General features: G+C 57.6%; 5 protein-coding genes across 5 annotated transcripts; 3 read left to right on the top strand and 2 right to left on the bottom strand.

Moving 5' to 3' along the window:
• Nucleotides 1-441: 441 nt before the first annotated feature.
• Nucleotides 442-3205, bottom strand: B0T26DRAFT_123079 (kinase-like domain-containing protein). The gene is made up of 4 exons (XM_060433330.1): nt 2831-3205; nt 2674-2741; nt 2432-2599; nt 442-2358 (listed from the first exon to the last, which is right to left on the bottom strand). Exons 1-4 carry the CDS (start codon nt 2880-2882, stop codon nt 703-705), a joined length of 1944 nt encoding a protein of 647 aa, XP_060300063.1. The 5' UTR covers nt 2883-3205; the 3' UTR covers nt 442-702.
• A 759-nt stretch (nt 3206-3964) lies between these two features.
• B0T26DRAFT_639069 (uncharacterized protein) lies at nt 3965-8046 on the top strand (the record flags this gene model as incomplete). The annotated part of the gene is made up of 3 exons (XM_060437103.1): nt 3965-4039; nt 4192-4919; nt 4977-8046. 3 exons carry the CDS (start codon nt 3965-3967, stop codon nt 8044-8046), a joined length of 3873 nt encoding a protein of 1290 aa, XP_060300062.1.
• A 1081-nt stretch (nt 8047-9127) lies between these two features.
• B0T26DRAFT_636703 (P-loop containing nucleoside triphosphate hydrolase protein) lies at nt 9128-10027 on the top strand (the record flags this gene model as incomplete). Its single annotated transcript, XM_060436855.1, has 1 exon — nt 9128-10027. The coding sequence occupies one exon, from the start codon at nt 9128-9130 to the stop codon at nt 10025-10027; it is 900 nt and encodes a 299-aa protein (XP_060300061.1).
• A 172-nt stretch (nt 10028-10199) lies between these two features.
• On the bottom strand, nt 10200-12957 carry B0T26DRAFT_764877 (Mis6-domain-containing protein; the record flags this gene model as incomplete). Its single annotated transcript, XM_060446453.1, has 8 exons — nt 10200-11309; nt 11349-11483; nt 11539-11802; nt 11852-12028; nt 12087-12210; nt 12277-12348; nt 12445-12820; nt 12903-12957. 8 exons carry the CDS (start codon nt 12955-12957, stop codon nt 10380-10382), a joined length of 2133 nt encoding a protein of 710 aa, XP_060300060.1. The 3' UTR covers nt 10200-10379.
• A 4335-nt stretch (nt 12958-17292) lies between these two features.
• B0T26DRAFT_639157 (uncharacterized protein) lies at nt 17293-19052 on the top strand (the record flags this gene model as incomplete). Its single annotated transcript, XM_060437108.1, has 3 exons — nt 17293-18742; nt 18804-18947; nt 19006-19052. 3 exons carry the CDS (start codon nt 17293-17295, stop codon nt 19050-19052), a joined length of 1641 nt encoding a protein of 546 aa, XP_060300059.1.
• Between the last annotated feature and the right edge of the window lie 232 nt (nt 19053-19284).

Here is a 19284-nt window from a genome sequence, read left to right as displayed (position 1 = left end):
TTCCAGAACCTAAGCGTAAACCCGATTCCGATCCCGGAATGACAGAGAAACAGAGAAACAGAGAAACAGACAAGCAAGCAAAAACGCCCGCCCGCCTGTTATGGAAAATTAACAGAAAAAAAAAAGAAACCTCGACAGAGAATAAAAAAAATGCAATGACTCGAGTGAAAAAAATGCTCATGCGTGCATGGTATGAAACCACCACCGACGAAAAAGTGAAAAAAGGCCGTCAAAGATGTTCGTTTCAAGGAAAAGGAACAGACAGATAGGAACAACCGAACAGGCAGGGCGCAACGCAAAGTTTTACATTTCGTTCGTGAGTGTGCTGTGTCATGTGTGATAAAAGAACCAAAAACAAAACACAGCAAAGCAAAACAAAACGTTTCCAGCGCCGGCTTCCCCCCAACGTGCTTTCCTCCTTCTCTCCCCTAAACCAACGACAACGACTACAGCAGAAACGCCAGCAACCGCTGCAACAATTACATCTAGACCCACAAACTCACACACACACTTTTTCATCAAGCGCCTACTTCGTGACCCTCAAATATAGGCAGGACACCTCGAACAACTCTCTACGAGTCCGCGTCGAATGCGTGCCACTTCTCTGCCTTGTTGAGAGACGACGGCTCGACAACGTCATCCTAGGCACGGGATGCCTCTTCTTCCTCATTATTCTTCCCATTTCTGCCAGAACTGACAGGCTCACGCGCCCGCCACGGCGCCGCCCCAGCGATGGCGCAGGCCGTCAGTCCACCGGGCGTAGAGGAGGTCCGAGAGGGCCTTGCAGTGCTCCATTCCAGGAACGGCCGGCCGGCCGGGGTATTTCGCCTCCATGGCCATCTTCTCGCGGTCTCTCTCCTTCTCAGGAGACCTAGCGGGTGCCAACGAGACGTCGGGGGCCGCTGAACCGCGGCGGCGATGGCTAAGCAAGTGAGGATTGTCGTGACTCATAATCAACTTCGTCGGGCTCACTAGCGCCGCCGCCGCGCGGCTCTTGACCACCACAGTCCCCTGCGGTGTGCCGTCGAGCGGCGTCTTGGATGGCGCTGAATTACCGCCGCTCGACTGCAACAGGGCGGCGCTTAACTTGCCATCCTGGGATACGGCCGAGACGACATTGCGGAGAAGGTGGTAAGCCCCTTCCGGGTCCACCGAGTCTAGTATGGCGAATGCGTCGCACAGCTTGGCCAGCGCCTCCCTCTTAGTGGAGCCGGCTGTCTGCGCATGTAGCTCGTCGAGCGAGGGCTCGAGAACTCTGTTGTAGAGTCGACGGCCCAGAGAAGATTCCTTGCTGGTAGCCTCAACCGGCGTCGTGTGGAAGGCTGGAGGCGGGCGGTTTTCGTTTGACTTGGGGTCCGCTGGAGTGGCGCCGGCGCCCAGTTGTCCTGTGGTAGAGCTATCCGAAGGCACGCGGCGGAACAGACGCATGGTAGACCCCGAATTGCCAAATGACATGTCCGGCTGGAGCGGGCGCTTGGGTGCGATGGACGCACGTGGGGAGCCGTTGGAGACGCGACGCACCGAACCCTGCTGCTGATGGTGTGCAGCAGACGGCTGGTGGCGAACAGTAGATCTTCTGACAGTTCCCGGCGTCGTAGGTTGGAGCGGTCCGTCTTTGACATCCAACTTGCGCATTCCATCTTCGAGCGAGAAAGTCGGAGACGGCTTTCGGGATCGGACGGTACCCCGTTTTAGAACTGTCGACTTGACGGTGTCGAACACCCACTCGTCCGAGTCATCCTTTGGTGAGATATTGTGCAGCGTTTCCTGGTAGAAGACGGGGAGTTTGACCCGGTCCGCCTTGGCATCGGCCATCTGCTTGCGCTGGATGAGCTCCTGCAGCGCCTCTACCTTGCCCGCCGATCGCACGAAGCGGTGCTTGAGGAGCTCCCTCGCCGTCGGCCGGTGGTCGGCATCTTTTACAAGACACTGTGAAACGAAATCCTTGAACTCCTTGCTAAACTTTCCCTCAAGTCTTGGAGGCGGGTTCTTTGGAATCTGGAAGAGGACTTTCATGGGATGTGTGTTGGCGTGGGGAGGCTCGCCAAGCGCCAGCTCGATGGCGGTGATACCCAGCGACCAAATGTCGGCCTTGAAGTCGTAGCCGGCTTGCTGGATGACCTCGGGGGCCATCCAGAAGGGGGTGCCCACAAATGTGTTTCTTTGCGACTTCATGTACGTCAACTGTGCGGCCACTCCAAAATCCGCGAGCTTGACCTTGCCAGACTCGGACAGCAGCACATTAGCAGCCTTGATGTCGCGGTGAATCTTGCCCTCGGTGTGCAGATATTCGAGACCGAACAAGAGCTCGCGGCAGATGATGGCAATATGCACTTCGTTGAAGACTCCTGGTTTTAACTACGGCGAGTCAGCGCCGGCCGCTACGAGAGCGAGGGCATCAACAGGGAAAGCAATGCAGGGTAGCGCTTACGAGATCAAGACAGGAGCCACCGCCCAAATACTCCATGACGATCCATAGCTTGTGACCGCGCAGAAAGCTGGCTTTGTATTTTGTGACAAAGGAGCTGGCGCATGTGCTGAGCACCGAGATCTCTTGTTGGATTTCTTGGATGTCGTCTTCGCTTGACTCGAGGTCAATCTGGCCGGCGGGTTGCGCCCACGGTTAGCCGCCATCCACTGTCAGTCAGATCGAGGGGCAGGAAGAATGCTTGCATGTTTAATTGCGACTGTCTCGCCCGTGGCCTTCTCGATGGCCTTATATACGACGCCGAAACTGCCGCCTGAAGGAGAGGAGATCACAAGGTCAGACGAGAGAGAGAGAGAGAGAGAGGGTGGTTTCTAGCGGGAAGCCGAAGCGGGCAAGCCTTACGTCCGAGTTCTTCCAGCACTTGGTAGTGGCTCGCGACCCCTTCGTCGGCCATTGTGGGATTAGGATTCGATGCGTCGAGCGCAGCGACGCAGTGCGCTGATTCGGTAGGTGGAATCCCGATCTGCCCGCAGAACGGCGACGGCGACGGCAACAGAAGCGGCACTACTAGCGACAATGTTGAGGCGTCGAAGCATGCGCGACTGAGGGAAAGAGCACGAGACGACCGACAGACTGGGAAGGTAAGGCAGGTGGGGGAAGAGAACCCGAACCTTAAATAAAAAGGTATTGGGCCTCTCGCGGGCGCAACAGCGCAGAGCGGAATGGCAGTTGTTTTAAGCGTCGTGGATGTAGATGAATAGAGATGGACGATGAGAACGGATTGCGAATGCAGGTGCAGGTGCAGGTGCAGAGCAGACGACTGACGGCGATGGGCCCGACGCAAGTAGTAGTAGTGCGAGTATGGATGAACGGATGGCCTTAGTATGTTTGGGCCTAACTCGGAGCTCTGGTTGTCTGGGTGTTGGAGGAGTGGGCACGGGCCATTGTTTACTTGGAGTGGGCTGGCTTGTCCGGGTTGAGTGCGTGCTAGGCTGTCGCAGGCGAAGTCCGCGAATCGTTGCGCACACGCTGCTGACGGCAATTGAAGCTATATTCTGCTCGAATATGGGCAATAATCGACGGTGTCGTGGAGGTTTAGCATGTGCAGGAAAACTGGAGCAGAGCAATCCTCGACGACTGACGCGCGATGCTGCGCAGGCCTTAAGACAGCGACCGACTTACACCAGACATCCATCCATTTGTCCACCGAAGCGCTCTGCAGGCGGTTTGCGCTGCATGCCTCTGCGCTGTCCACCAATGGGTACCGCCAATCAGAGCTCGTTGACGGGTTCGGATGGTGTGCCAGGGACCCCTCGCCCGCCTTGAATGGGCAGGTGGGGCGGGCAGCCCGTTGCCCCTGGCAACCCTTGTGCTGCCCTTGGCCAACCCTGGTGCCATCGTGCAAGCTTGGACTCGACCCGACCCAAGCACCGAAAGCAGCATTTAAGAGGGAGCACAACCAGCAGAGCAGCATCCGCAGTCAACGCAGGCCTCGCCGCGCGACAGAGGCGAACTCTATCGCAAAAAAACCACACAATGGTTTTGGCTGCACCGCCGCTGCCGACGCGGTTTCCCTGCTGGGTCAGGGCAGTTTATTCGTGGGGTGGAGAGGTACGTTGTTTCCATTGTCGTCGTCATTCTTGCCGAGTCTGCGTCAATGTCTGCGTCCGTCTTCGTCCGAGATGCGCCTGCGCATGGCCGTGGCCGCCCGAGATGCCTGTCCGTTCGCACAGTTGTTTGCTAATTTTCATCTCCAATTGTAGTCCAAACGAGATCTCGGCTTCATCGAGGGCGACCTGATCGAGTGTCTCAATGCGGGCGATGGGTCGTGGTGGATGGGGAGACTGTGGCGAGACAGGAGGGCCATCGGATTGTTTCCCTCAAACTTCGTCGAGGTTCTGCCAGACTCTTTCCGGCCCACGAGCAGATCGACCAGTCCCCTGCCCGGCAGTAGCACGCCCAGCCCCAAAGACACGCCCCGGAAGTCAAAGACTTTCCGCAAGCCCTTCGAGGCTTATTCAAAGGCGCCGCACTACACCACGGCCAAAATCCCAGAAACCTTCCAGAAGGAGCCCATTCGCTTGCGCGAGACGTCGGATACCTCGCTGAGCAAGGTCCCCGCTCCAGCGCCCCGGGACCGCGACCCCTCTCCCGTGCCGCCTCTCAACTATAACTATGGCTCAAGAGCGCCATCCCCCGCGCCATCCTTTACGCCTTCATATTTTCCTGGCCACAGCGGCCATAGCCACATCTCCCGAGCTGCATCCCCTGCGCCATCATATGTGCCTCCTCAGCACATATCCCGCGCACCCTCTCCCGCACCATCATTCAGGCCTGCCCCCAGCTATGAGTCCCGAGTGCCGTCTCCGACGCCTTCATACCGGCCATACCGACCTCCCTCCGCCCAGCCGCCACCGGATCGGCAAAGCCTGGAGGGGGGCGGCTCCCCACCCCCTCCACCGCCACCACCACATCGTCACACGGTGTCGTTGTCGAGATACGGGTCCAACGCGTCTCAAGATCAGCAGTTCCACCGTAACCCACCGAGGCACAACTCTAATGCCTCGTATGACTACCATGTAGACCTAGCAAGGCAACACTCCAATGCCTCCTACGGCTACCAACCCGTAGATAACATGGCGAGGCATAACTCCAACGCATCCTATGGCTCTCGCCTGGCAGAAAGTGCTTCAAGACACCACTCCAACGCGTCGTTCGACCATCGGCGGTCCGGCAACATGGCGAGAAATAACTCTAACGCGTCTTATGACCATAGGTCTGTAGGCTATCATACGCCGCGCGTGCCTTCACCGTGTCCGCCGTCGCCTAGAATAGAGGAAATGACACCTTCTCCATTGAGAGAGGCTATGGACCACGTCATGGAGCAGTTGGATGCACTGGGTGTCCCGCGCGAGACAGAGTCGCCAGAGCCCATTTTTGACCCTTGGTCGCCAGAGTCTTTTGACATGCTGCGTGATCAGCCAAAACGGAAGCGAGACCCTCGTAGGCCACAGACCGCTACGGGAATCGCGCAGCAAGTCGATGAGGGCTATGAAACGTACAGCGGAAGTGGCGGATCCTCTCAGGACCCGTCATACCACAGCTCGTTCCAAGAAGAGCCCAAACTTCCCCAGCTGAGCAACTACGTCGAGCGGATGGAGTCGAGACTCAGGACAATGCATCAACACAATTCCGGCTTGGCTGAGACAGAAGATGCACCTCCTCCACCACCGAAAAACAACGTGTTCGAGCGGCCAAAGTCTTCGATGGAGGTGCGCGCACCACCGGAACAAAAATTACGGCATAAAAAGTCTGCTTACGAGGTCGGCCGCCAGGTTCTCAATAGGACCTTCACCACAAAAACCAACTCGACGAGTGTATCTTTGGGACTTCAAAGCACAACCTCTGGAGCGACCCAGAGCACGAACCGAAGTCTGATGAGCGGCGTATCGGCTGGAGGAATCAGTGCTACCAGCGCAGGCAGCTTGGCCAGGAGAAACCAAAGCCGAGCTCAGAGCGCGCTCGGAATGCGGGATCCGGATCAGGACCGCCCAGAGACGCCTTTTACGGGGGTCACGTACCACAGTAGCCATGCTTCGGGGGATGCACGGCCCAAATCAACAATGGGCTTTCACGACGACATAATAGGCGGCATCGGAGGTCTTGTGCAGCCCAAGCCGAAAAAGCAAAACTTCATAAAACGCATCCTCGAGTCGGCAAAGACTGGCGTCGCAAGCACGAGAGGTAGCATAGCCACGACGGGAACTGCTTCTGTGCAGGGTTCCTCGGTAACTCGCATGGCGGCTGCAATCAACGGCTCGTCGCTTGACCTCAGCTCGGGGACAGGGCAGAGAGATGCCGCCCGGGAGATGGGCCTTGGTAACGGCGTCGACTGGGTCCAGGTCCGGCGAGACGTTAACCGGTCCAACTCTCTCAGCCGCAACGAGCGCGTCGAGAGAAGGGAGCGGTGTCAGATGCTGGATTACCCTGCGCTGGATCCTGTCGACGAGCTGTACAACAGCATCGACGGGGACGAGGGAGCCGACGGAATGCCGGTGCAAGAGCCAATCAACTATCTCGCCATCAACCTCAGCCAGGTAGACAAGAACTCGCGCTTTATCGGCGGCCTCCCCCCAGGGACAACAACGGTGACGCTTGCGACGAATTACGTCTGCCGCCCGTATCGGAGCGACATCCAACGCCTGCGGGCCATCTTCACCTGGGTTGCGGAGAAGATATGCTGGGAAGAGGACTTTGAAGGCGAAATCGATACACGGCGCGTCATCCAATCCAAACGCGGATGCGCCGAGGAGTATGCTGTGGTTGTGCTGGAGATGTGTGCGGCAGTTGGGCTTCCCTGCGAGGTGGTCCGAGGCTATCTGAAGGCGCCGGGCGAGATACCGGATGCCATCGTCGTGCCGCGGTCAAACCACTGGTGGAATGCCGTGCTCGTCGATAACGAATGGCGGATTATGGACTGTTGTCTTGCTTCTCCGTCCAACCCGCGGCGGGGGTTATACTCTGGTTTCAGCAGTTCGACGGCGGACCCGTGGTGGTTCCTCGTCCGGCCTACTGAGATCTGCTGGACGCACATCCCCGAACACCATTCGCAACAGCACGTCTGCCCGCCAGTGGCCCACGAGATCCTCCTCAACCTGCCCTGCACCTGTCCGCCGTATTTCAAATCCGGTCTCGAGATTGTCGACTACAACACGTCGCTGACACGAATCGAGGACCTCGAGATGGTCCATGTCAAGTTCAACGTCCCCGCCGACATTGAAGTGGCCGCCGAGGTAGAGGTGCGGGCATACTCGCGAGACTCTGACGGCGACCTTTTCGAGTCGGGCGATGTGGTGAAGAAGCGCGCCCTCGCGCAAGCCGAGTGGTTTGGCAGCGTCAAGCGCTACACTGTCAAGGCATTGCTTCCAGGCGACGAGGGCACGGGCACGCTGAAGGTGTATGCCGGAAAGCGCGGGCTAATGCACAGCATCAAGGACATCCCACACCCGCTGGCCTTTGCGCTGCCCATTATCCACACGGGCGAGAATCCGCCATATGAGTTTGTCACGCGCCATCCGACGCCGCACGCCCAGCGCCACGACATCTACGTCGTCCAGCCCCAGTGTCAGCGCCTCGCGCTCAACAACACGTTCGTCTTTGCCATCCGCCAGCATCCTAGCTCGCTCGGTGGCGCGGCCATAAGTGGTGCCGTCATGGCTCCGTCGTCCAACGGGGGAGCTACGAGCCCAATACCGTTTGTGCGCCTGACAAGCGCCATGAGCATGACCAGCTCGAGCGCGGCCGGGTCCAATCCTAGCACCGCAAGCTCAGGCAGCGGCCCAGCCAAGAAACCGGCCAAGCTCGCCATCCAGACCCCGGGAGGCAAGATCCTCCGCCTCATGCGCAAGGAGGAGCGCCGCGGCATTGGCGTCGGCGTGGGTGCAGGTGCTTCTGTTGCGGCTGGTCGCGCGGGCGATGGCGACGACGAAGCCGGCGGCGACGGCGGCACCTGGGAAACCATCATCAAGTGCTCAGAACGCGGCGTCTGGCGGGGCCTAGTGCTAGCGGACCGCACGGCGCGGTGGTGCGTGTTTGCTGAGTGGGTCTGCGAGGGCTAATTATATCTAACTCTCTGTCCGGCTGACTGACCGTCGGCTGGGGGAGGTGTTATATATGGACGAGTTTGACCTGGGATATAATATTGGTCTGTGTGGTGTTTGGTTTCATCTCTGGGTATTTGAAGCCCGACTGGTGGCGATTCTATGAAGAGCGAATGTTTCGATGTCTGCGAACCCAGGGAGGAGGAAGTAAAAAATGGCGATGGCCTGGATGGAGTACGTTTGTTTGCATGTCGCCGTTTATTTTCGGTTCATTCACGGTATACGGTATGGATGGGGATATTTGGTCTGGGAAATTCTTTGGGGGTTCTTGAGAGGGGTAGCACTCTTGCATGGAGGGGCGTTTCGTTGTTTGGGTTTTACCTGTCGAAGTTGACGGGACTTCTTCGTACTGTACCTTCTTGGGTGTTGGGATTTAATGACGCTGGTGGTGTTGGTAATTCATTGGCATTGTATCCCGTTTTACTGTCTGATATTGTGCCTCGTGATTGTCTTTAAGATCGATTGTGGAGTGCTTGGAGTTGACCCGTTGTGAGTTGAACGACAGCCATCCGATAATTCGGCTTTGGGGAGCTCAAGTCCCGTCGGATTGAACTTAAAGTAATACGAAGTGGGGATCAGGAATCATCCGTTGTGCCAGTTCAATAAAGGAAGGAGCTCGTCTAAGGAACAAACCTGACTTGTCTCTATCCAGAAGGCGCGCTCTCCTGGCTCCATAATGGCACTGTGCAAGAACGACAAGCCGCACGTTGAGTATGTAAGTAACGGCTTGATGCGGAAGAGTCATCATCCCACCACCCCTCTCCTCCTCGCCGAGCGTCAATTCGGTGTTGACGCCATTATTTTCTATCTTTTGCCAATCTCCTGTTGTGCATTGTTCAGCTCACTCCGTAAGACATTCATCATTCTTACCGAGACGGGACAGGACTTGACACTGTAGAGTAACTTCACTTGAGTTTCTACATTTGCCATTCTTCTTTTCTCTTCTTTCTCTTCTGGCTTTCATTTCTCGCAAAGGGATAGAACTCTGTCTGCTCTTGTCACCAACGTACCTACGTAGTCAATCACCACGCAAAACACCATGGTCGTTCCAGTACCGCCCGGGGGTCCGTCGGTGCAGACATTTGGGCTGACGTACCAGTTCCCCGACCGGTCGACGGGCGTGTCGGACATCACGCTGGACCTGCCGCCGCGATCGCGCACGCTGCTGATCGGGGCCAACGGCGCCGGCAAGACGACGCTGCTGCGGCTGCTGGCCGGCAAGCGGCTGGCGCCGGCGGGGGCTATCCGCGTCGGCGGCGTCGACCCCTTCAAGGACGGGCTCGAGGGCGTCACGTACCTGGGGCTCGAGTGGGTGCTCAACGCCATCGTGCGCACCGACATTGGCGTCGACGAGCTGCTGCGCTCCGTCGGGGGCGACTACTACCCGGCGCGGCGCGACGAGCTGGTGGCGGTCCTCGACATCGACACGGCTTGGCGCATGCACGCCGTCAGCGACGGCGAGCGCCGCCGCGTCCAGCTGGCCATGGGCCTGATCCGCCCGTGGACCGTGCTGCTGCTCGACGAGATCACCGTCGACCTCGACGTGTGGAGCCGCTCGCAGTTCCTAGCCTTTTTGTACCGCGAGACGGAGCTGCGCGGCTGCACCGTCGTTTATGCTACCCACATTCTCGACAACCTGGCCGGGTGGCCCACGCACCTCGTGCACATGCACATGGGGACTGTCAGGGGCTGGGGCCCTGCCGACGAGCTGCTGCGCGCCGCCGAGGAGGAGGCCGCTGCCGCGCCGCCCCAGCCCGGCGACGACGTGCTGCTAGCCTCCGGGAACAGCCGCCTCGGCCAGCTGGTCCTGCGCTGGCTGCGCGACGACCTCAAGGTCCGTGGGCCCCGGAGCCAGAACCGCCGCGGTCCCGAGGGCCGCAGCTACACGACTGGCGGCATTGGTGGCTACGGTTTCGAACCAAAGGCGCCGTCGTCGTAGTGGCCAGATGTTCATTCTCGAAAGGGAACATGAGACGCAGACCAAGGAAAGGGGGGGTAACAGAGCGGAAATTGTTTTAAGTTGTGGCTAAAAACGAAGGGATCAGGGGTGCCGGATTTTCAACATTTTATGGGGATTTCATCACATTCTCACTTCATTTTCATTTTTCTCTTTAACATGATACCCAACGCATTTAACATGGCGTTTGCTCTTGGAATAAAACAGGTAGGTAGGTAATAACCAGTCCAATAAACAAACAGTACAGCTCTGCATCTGCATGCTTGGCCTCGAAGAAAATTAGACACAAAAAAAGGTTGTAATCCTGCTAAACTACCTCACGTTACATGCCGGCTTATTTTCGCTCCTTCATGAGATTCTTCATCGTGTTGTACATCAGCTCCGGGACGCCCGGGAACCCGTTCGACTCGAGGTATTTTAGCACGCCGGACCTGTACTCCGGAAACGACAGGGCCACGCCGCCCCTGCTGGCCAGGCGGGTCAGCGAGGCCTGGGTGACGGGCCCGGCGTGGCGGGACCGCAGGCCGTCGGGCGAGGCCTCGATCTCGGCCTCCTCGAGCTCGCGCACGTACGAAATGGCCTGTAGACACAGCACGGGCGAGTACGACAGGCCGAAGAGGGCGCCGAGGGCCAGCTCCGAGTCGACGGCGCGCACGTACGAGTCGAGGGCGGGCTCAAGGGCGCGCGGGATGCCGCAGCCCTGGGCGTTGAGGTCCGAGGTGGCGAAGGCGCGCCCGCGCCAGAGGCAGTTGCAGAGGTCCATCAGGAAGCCGTTGAACGTGTTGACCTGCTCGCGCTCGCGGCGCGTCAGCTGGCGCGCCGCTGGCGACGACGGCGCCATGATGGCCTCCCATGCGCGCTTGTACGCGGCCAGGATGCCGCACAGCCGCGAGAGCACCACCAGCGAGTCGCCAAACACCATGGGGTACACGACGAGCGCCGGTGGGATGCAGAGGTCGACAGACCGCAGCAGCCGCGGTATCGAGAAGACGGACGCGAAGCATTCGTAGAAGTCGAGGATGGCCAGCTGCGTGGCGGCCCCCGGCGCCGTCTGCGTCAGCGTCAGGGCGAGCTTGTTGACGTGGCTCACAAGGTCACCGGCTGAGCCATCCGGTAGCACAGGGTCGACGCTATCCTGAGACGCACGCATTGCGATGGACCATCGTCGGAGGAGCAGGGTGTAGAACTTCAGCAGCGATACCTGAGAGGCTGCCGTGCTGTCCAGCAGTGAGCTCTCGAGGAGCTGGAAGAGTTTTTTGTAGAGCTCTGCAAGGGGTCAGTTGAAATGTGTTTGGACGATTACAGGGGGTGGGGGCTTGCTCTTAAAATCGCCCAAAGGGGTATAGCTAACAGTCTCGAGCACATCGCTTCTCTTGTCTACGCCATTCCACGTTCCCAGGAACATCTGTAAGAAGGTCAGGAGCAAAGGTGGCAGGGTCTGGCAAGCGATTAGGTCAGCAAGGGATAGGAAATTCAGACTCGAGACCACGAACCTTGGTGTTCATAACATAGTCGTGGACGACCTCCAGCATGTCGAGCATGAAAGCCGGATCTGTGTCTCCAGCCGCCACATCGCCCAGGCAGGCCATAACCCAGTTGCTTATACGAGCGGAGGCGTCGGCATCTGGCCGCAAGAGCAAAAGCTTCTGAAGCAGAGGATCCGCCATGACGGCGACAAGCTGGGTCGGCAACTCAATCTTTTCCAGGTTGTCCACAAACGCCTCGGCCTTGTCAATTTCTTCAAGGGTCAATGAACTCTGGGAGCAATTAGCAACTGGCCTTAGTCTTCCTGACCACGCGACGTACCTCTTGGGAATGCTGGGTGTGCACAGCTGGGAACACAGAGGCCGTCGCGCCATTCATCTGCCGGCCCAGGGCATGGTTGACGGCGAACCCGTTCTTAGTCCCACCATAATCTTGGCGGTCGAGCTGCTGCTGCTGTTGGATTTCGTTTACTCTATCCCGCCATTGGGGATCAGGGTGCTGGCTCGCGGTCAGCTTCTCTGCTGGCAACTTCAGACACGTCGAAAAGTCCACCTACTTTGAAGGCTGCGGCCCGCCCCTTTGTAACTTCGCCCACGATGATCTCGGGGTAGTAGTTCTTGAACACGCGCAATAGGCCTGTCAGGTGCGGATCGCTGCCTGTCTGCCTGGACAGTGCCAGTCTGCACGGCGGTCCATCAGAGCTGTGCGCATACGCATATTCTGCCCGAGGAATGCGCAAAACTCACATTGCCTGTATCCTGAACGGTCTGACATATTTGCGTCGCGTGATTAGGGCGAGTAGATGGCACAGCTGGGGCCTGTGCAAAGAATCAGTAAGCCAAACATGCCGACGGGGTTTCCGTAAGGAGGCGACGCGAAACCCCGTGACACCGCCAGGAGGAAGACTGCCTTACCGAATGGCAGCAGTGCTGAGTAGGTTGAAAAAGACGCCGTACGCCTGTGACAGGATGTCTGGATTCTGCAGCAGGTGGTAGGCCATGACGAGCCATCTCAGTAACAGGGCCTGGAGGGTCAGGGCGGGCTTGAGCTGGCCGTGGCCAAGGGCGCCAACGACGCACAAGACGACATCGTCGCCCACCTTGCCCGCCGGGTACAGGTTGCGCACGATGGCGGCGAGGCTCGCCTGGTCGAGGTAGTTGCGGAGAGTGACAAGGTCGACCAGACGGGCTAGCTCGTCAGGGAGGACGCCCCTTTCGTACAGTAGCGATGTCGTCTTCTCAACCGTCGGCTTGACGGTTGCCTGGCGACGCTTGGCCGGGAGTTTGGAGGCTGCCTTGGTTTTAGCGTTTCGTTCCTGGCTTTGCTTGCACCGCACGAGATGAGATGCGCATCTCGATTGAATTGTCCATACCCGCCTCGAGGTCGCCCAAGAGATCACTTAAAGTGTCATTTTCATGCGATGCCATTTTCACTGGCTCTCCTCCGATGTCTCTCCTTGACTTTTGTCGCTCTCGTTTCCGATGTTTGCCCACCACTTCACAGGGAAGTTGTTGCTGTCCTGCTGCTGGCCAGGTGGGTTCCGTCTTTACTTCATTGCCGCTCACTGGATGCTGGATTTTCAAGTTTAAGGTAGGTTGACATTGCACATTGCACGTTACGGAGTCTCGAGCCAAAAGTGTTCAACACTTTCCTGAACCGGCCTTACGTAAGAACAGTGCCCAAAATGCAATACTACTATTAACACTGTGTAAGCAGTTCACTAAAAAGCCAAGGTCTTAGGGACTAGACCGCTAGTGCTTAGGGATTTGAGCGCTAGAATTCAGCAGTGAGTCCCTAAAGCTCTAGTGATAAGGGTGTTTTCTAAACACTGTCTTTACGTAAGACAGGTACAAGCGAATGTCAAGACTTTTGGCCCGAAGCTCCGTACAACGGGAAGCTTTGCGGAGTGACACGGCGTGCGTGTCGTTGCACCTGCGACGGGCTGTATTACACAGACTGGAATTACCGATCACTGGATTAATTACACGCGAAACAGCGACCGATTGCATAACCCCACTACCCACCCTGACGGCCTGCCACAGCAGTCGTCAAGGTGCCTGAGCAACCAAGTGCCTCAGGTTTCAAACTGGGCACCTAGGAAGCAGCCTTGAAGTTGTTTGCCGCCAAGAGCATTGTAATGGATTGGGAGCAGAAGGATCGATCGAGGCTGGGTCCGGTCCTGAGGCCTGCGTAGCCCATCCCACTTCAGATTGCACAGACTACCTAACTAACCTAGAAACCACAGGACAGTCTAGGTTCTCGGCCCCCCGTTGCCGATATCAGGTGGGGTCATTGCAGCCCAGATGGAAGGAGCGAGGTAGGTATTGTAGAGTGCCCATCCGTGTATGTGCCTTGGCAAGCAAGCCAACTGCCAGGAATTAATGAATAAGACGGCCCAAGCTCCCGTCGTCGCAAGGTGCGCCTTCCTGAGCAGTGAAATGCAGCTCCAGCTTGCCGAGAGCGGAAAGAGAGACCTTGCACCAGTGGTGTTACACAAACGGGCAAGAAGGTTGAGGGAGTCAGCAGAGGCGCTGCTCCCGGCAACTGCTCTCCCGCAACCCCAAGTCGGAAATGGAACCTATGGACGTTGTTCTCCCATCCAACGGCATCCATCAATCGTCCGCAACAACCTACCATAGCTCGTAGTGCACAAAGCCGCGGCCATAACAGACTCCAGCCTCCGTTCCTTGTCGCTCAGTACTAAGTTGCATACGCTACGCTGCTGCTCTTCTGCACCGGATGATGCGCCCTTGGAGATTATCACAACCTACCCTGCCTTATGACATCTGCACGGGTCTCGCGCGTTTATTTAGTCTATTTCCCTGGCCGTTTACGGATTGGCTCGCCGTTGCTGAATACCACCCCGGGCTTCGCGATCCGCTGCATGCCCGCTCTCTGCCATTGAGGTGACTGCACCTCACTGCACCTCAGTCCAGCGGCCCAGCGCCTCTTCACTGATGCAGCCACATCGGGGTTGTTGCCCTTGAGGGTTTTCATTTCTCGACTCGGACTGTGCGACCTCACCATCATCCTTCGGCCTCGATCAGGGCCGCCTCAGATTGGGCAACTTCGCCCTTAGCTGTCACGGCCGTCGATTTGGCCCCCCTTCTCTCTCTTCCGAACCCTCCCCCCCACGCCACGCCTCCAACATTCCAGCCGTATTCCCCTTCATCCCGCCTTTTACCCTCCAACCCTTCTCGCCAACGGCTCACCGTATGTGTATTATATGGAGGTAGGTACCTTACGTGCTTCGTGCCTTGATTTAATACGGCAATAGCTACCAAAGTTTTGTATTTAGCCCTACCCATCTGACGAAGATTTGTCCATGCTGCTCGAGCACTAGTCCGGGGCAAACGGAACTCCAGCCGTGTACGCTTCTGCCTCTCTGGTTGGGTTTCGTCTCTTCCCCGCACAGGCTATTCTATCTATCTCCAAATCTGAAGAAGGGGCACCTAATTGACAGGACTGACGGTTGCTCTCTTCCGCGTCTGTTTCTCTCCCTTACCCCCTTGGTGGTGCCGCTCGTGTACTACGAGGCCATACCGCACTTCTGCACCCGGCACCCCAACCCCGGCCATGGGCAGTGAAGTCATCTTTTGGTGATGCTTGTGCGACAGGCGATGTGTCACTCCCCTAGACGTCCTTGGCGCACATTGGAAGCCAACCCCCAGGAGCATGGCTGCAGAGCAGAGCACAGCAAAGCACAGCACAGCACCGCACCTCACCTCAACAGGGCGGCCATCGCGCGTTGGACCGATGCTCCATGGCGTGTTCCTTCAGGTTGACGGTGCCACGGCCAAAAACCCTTTGTGTAACCACGCCGTCTACGCCCGCCCCATGTCCGGCGAGCGAGCGAACGCCCTAAGTGGCAATTGGTGGTTCTTAGCGTGTGTCGAGGGCGAGGCGGCGTGGACCTAAGGTACATAAGTACGGAGTATGCCGCACCGTATCTTACCTTGTTGTGGTGTCACTGCCAGTGAGTGGCCCGCCCTTGGTGGTCAGAGTTGGCGGCGTCTGCGCTTCTTTTCTAACACGACGGGTTGGTTGTCCAGGATGGGACTGGGCTGTCGGCACACAACTGAGGTGCCCCCCTGCCTCCCAGGCGACAACGATAGAAGTTACAACGACAGGGGCCTGAGGCTGCTCCCGAGCGGGCGGGGCAGATCCGAAGGACGTATTCCCTGAACTACCCAACTGGGCAATTCTGCAGCACAGGGTCCCCCGGCGGCCTTTCAACCCCACGGTCGCCGGAGCGGGTTCGCAGGCTCTAGACTCGAGCTTGAGCTCGACATGCCAATGTTTGGGGTGCGCAGGACGCCGAACGCAAACGCTAGGCACCCGGGCGGGTTACCTACCTTACCATCCATAACTGTCAGACCTACCTTACCTCACCTTCCAGCTCCATACCATGCACCCGTAGTGCCCGTGGAAGGTATCATGCACCGCTCTGACACACTATCTGCGCATTCCTTCTGTACAACCCAAGTTTCTCTGCACGCGCACACCACAGCCATAGCCTGCTCATTATCGGCCAATTAACAAGGCCCTCGGGAGCACTTGTCATGCAGAAGCAACTGGCCCCTAAACCTTGATTCATTTCTTTAGACGCGCAAATACCCACAACAGCGTCACCATCGAGCAGCCCGCCACGGCATGGTTGTGTTACCAATGTGTATGTAGGTAGCTATGTCTGGACTGGACGCATACGCTGGTGCAGTATTGACGGTATATGCGTCCCCTCGAGACACGCACCACACACACACTTCCCATCTTACTTACACATGGGCACACACACGCGCGCACACACACACTCCCTCTCTCACGCCCCCATCTCTCTCAGAGACATACCCCCAGAGCTCAAAGGCCAGAGCTCAGAGGCCAGGGCCCAGAGCGGCACTTCGAAATCCGAAGGCCGTTTCGGAGTCGTCGCTGACGGAACACACACTGACAGGGTTGAGCTGCTGCATTCATTCAAAGAGGCGCCATTACTCCCTCTCTAATTCTACTTCAGTGCCCGTGCCCCGTCATCCGTAACCTAACCTAGTCTTCGTGATCGGCGTTTATGTCTTGCCGCCGTTGTGGACAGAAACACAAAAAAAAGACATTTCTCCCCTCCAAACTCGCAACTTCTCAACCGGCCCGGCCCACAACGCTTAACGGGTATTGGAGTGCTACTTTGTTTTAAACGGCCTGCAACACCACCAAAGCTTCACCCTGCCCTGACATTTCTGCCACTGCTCCTGCGGCTTTGCCGGCCATCCAATTTCACTGCGCCTCCCATTGGCCCCTTGATCCCTCAGGCTGCCCAGGAACCACGACAGGAACGCGGACAATCCTTCCATTGACAAGCATCATCTCGTCTAGACCTGCCTGCCCGCCGCTGTTGGGTGCCATTGGAACCGGCCGGCGTGCAGATCCCGGGCAAAACTTATCTGCTAATGTCTGGGGACTTCATCGCTACTTCCACGTATCTGCGCCTCTTCAGCTGCCCTGGCCCTGCGAGGCTATAAGCTGTGCCGCTGAGCTCGAGTTCTAGAAGCCTGGAACCTGCCCGAGACACTAGCGGCCGGCACGTTTGATATTTCACGGCCCATGATTGCAAAGCTACGGCTACTCCAAAGAGAAGTTTGACTGGTCTAGCAATGCAGAATTGTTGCGAGTTGGGCTAAAAGAGTGAGTGCACGAGTGAGTGAGATCAGGAATTGAAGATGAAGCACGTGCACTAACCAAACGCTGCAGTGCCAGAAACACCGCGGTTCGTGATGAGTCCCTTGGAGCTCTCCAGCAATGAACCGAGGCCGAAACTGCCTGCCGGGGATCTTAGAAAACCACAAAGGCCTGTCGTCGTACAGGATTCGCAGTCTTATTTGCCGCTCTCCAAGGTCCTCAACGACGGCGACATTCTTCTTCTCCTGACTCCAGGGGTTCCACCCCAGATTTCACCCGCCAACAGTGCTCCGACCTCCGACCCCTTTGAGCCCCTAGGGAAGGCGTTGGCTAAACACCATCCGTGGGTCCGCCATGTGCCATATTTGCCACGGAACGGTATCAGCGGTACCCACGTCGTGCACATCAGGTTAGCGACGACCGTGATATTCGTCATCTCGGGCCCTCCTCGCCACGGGCAACGCTCACAGGTGGCTCTGGCCGAGATTGCGCGTGCTGTCTCGGAGCACCGGCCACAAATCATTGTGGCATGCTGCAATCTTGAGGATTTGGGGCCGCTCGAGAGCTCTTTCCCTGCCATCATCCATATTCCGAACTACTCCCCCGCCGAACTAGAAGCGGCTGCCAATGTTCTTTTTGGTGGGGGCCAAATTCCCTTGGTAGCAGCAGCGGTAGCAGCAGCAGCAGCAGCAGCAGCAGCGCCCGTTGTCCAACCAGTCGTCTTCGCGCCCAAGTCATGGGCCGTCCAAGTGTGGGATGCGCATCGCGATGTGCCCGCTGTCCATGAGCTATGGCAGCAATGCTTCCCCGAAAGCTTTCAGCTGGGCCGGTTCCCGTTTCAGTCGCTGCTCCGCCGCGACGGCTACGCCATGCACTATATTGTGCGGGAGCCCGGGACCTCGGAGGTGCTTGGCTTCTGTGCGACTTACACCACGTACGCCGACAGCGGCGGTGAGCGGCTAATAGCTTCCATGGCGGCAATCTTGGTTCGGCCATCTCACCGACTACGGGGCGTTGGCCTCAGCCTGCACAATCACGCGTTACGCCAACTTGCGAAAACAAGGGGGGTCTGCCGTCTACAGCTCGGTAGTACGTTCCCGCGACTATTTTACGGTCTACCGGCAGAGGTTCCTGTCGGTTGGTTTCAGCGGCGCGACTGGCCCATCTCGGATGTTCAATCATCGGTGCCCGGCTCTGGCCAAGAAGTCTGCGACTGGTTTCTTAGGCTCGAAGACTGGCCGGCAACCGGTTACATGCCGCCGGGGCTGGTTTTCAGACCCTGCGAATTCAGCGAGTTCGACGCCGTGTTGGAAATTGTCGAAAAGGAATCGAGGAAAAAGACCAACGTAGGCTGGTACGACCAATACGCAAAGCTGGCCGGCACGATGAACATTCGGGATATTGTCATTGGCCTTGAAGGCGGCGCCATTGTTGCCACGGCCCTGACATACGCAAAAAACACGGGGAGCCCCGTGGCTGAGGATCTGCCCTGGGCTAGCACGATTTCGGACGACACCGGCGGCGTCACATGTGTCTGTATCACAGGTTGGTCATGCGCGTCGAAGGTTGGATCCAACAGAATACGCGTAAGCTGACTTGTTTCTAGACGAGAAACCTAATATGGCGAGCAGGCGAGACGCAATCATGATACGGCTCCTCGACCGCTGCATCCGCGTACTCTCTGAGCAAGGCATGAAGAAGATGTTTATCGATGCCATCAAGGGCGGTGACGAGGGCTTTCAATCCATGGGTTAGTAGTCACCCTCTCACGCCCCAACGCCAGAGGATTCCTACTAATTTGGGCTTAGGCTTCCAAAAATGGGCAAGATACCGAGAGGTTTGGCGTGATGTTTGAGAATGCCCCCCAGGCTGCGAACCAACGCCACACCCAAACTTATCGTTGGCGGGTTTTGGTGGATGCTCCCGCGCCGGCAGTTGGCGGTTGTCCGAGGGTCAGTTGAACATGGATAGGGGCCCAGCCAATTCCGGTAACGCGCACAATTTCGTTGACCCCTCTCGACCTCGTCCAGTTTCATGTCGCCCGGGAGCCGGCAAGGCCATAATTATCTGCGCAATGTATATATGTA

The sequence above is a fragment of the Lasiosphaeria miniovina genome, assembly GCF_030549165.1.
Source record: "Lasiosphaeria miniovina strain SMH2392-1A chromosome Unknown B0T26scaffold_2, whole genome shotgun sequence".
Lineage (NCBI taxonomy): Eukaryota > Fungi > Ascomycota > Sordariomycetes > Sordariales > Lasiosphaeriaceae > Lasiosphaeria > Lasiosphaeria miniovina.
The sequence above is the reverse complement of the archived record's forward strand: the minus strand, read 5'-3'. Positions and strand labels throughout refer to the sequence as shown.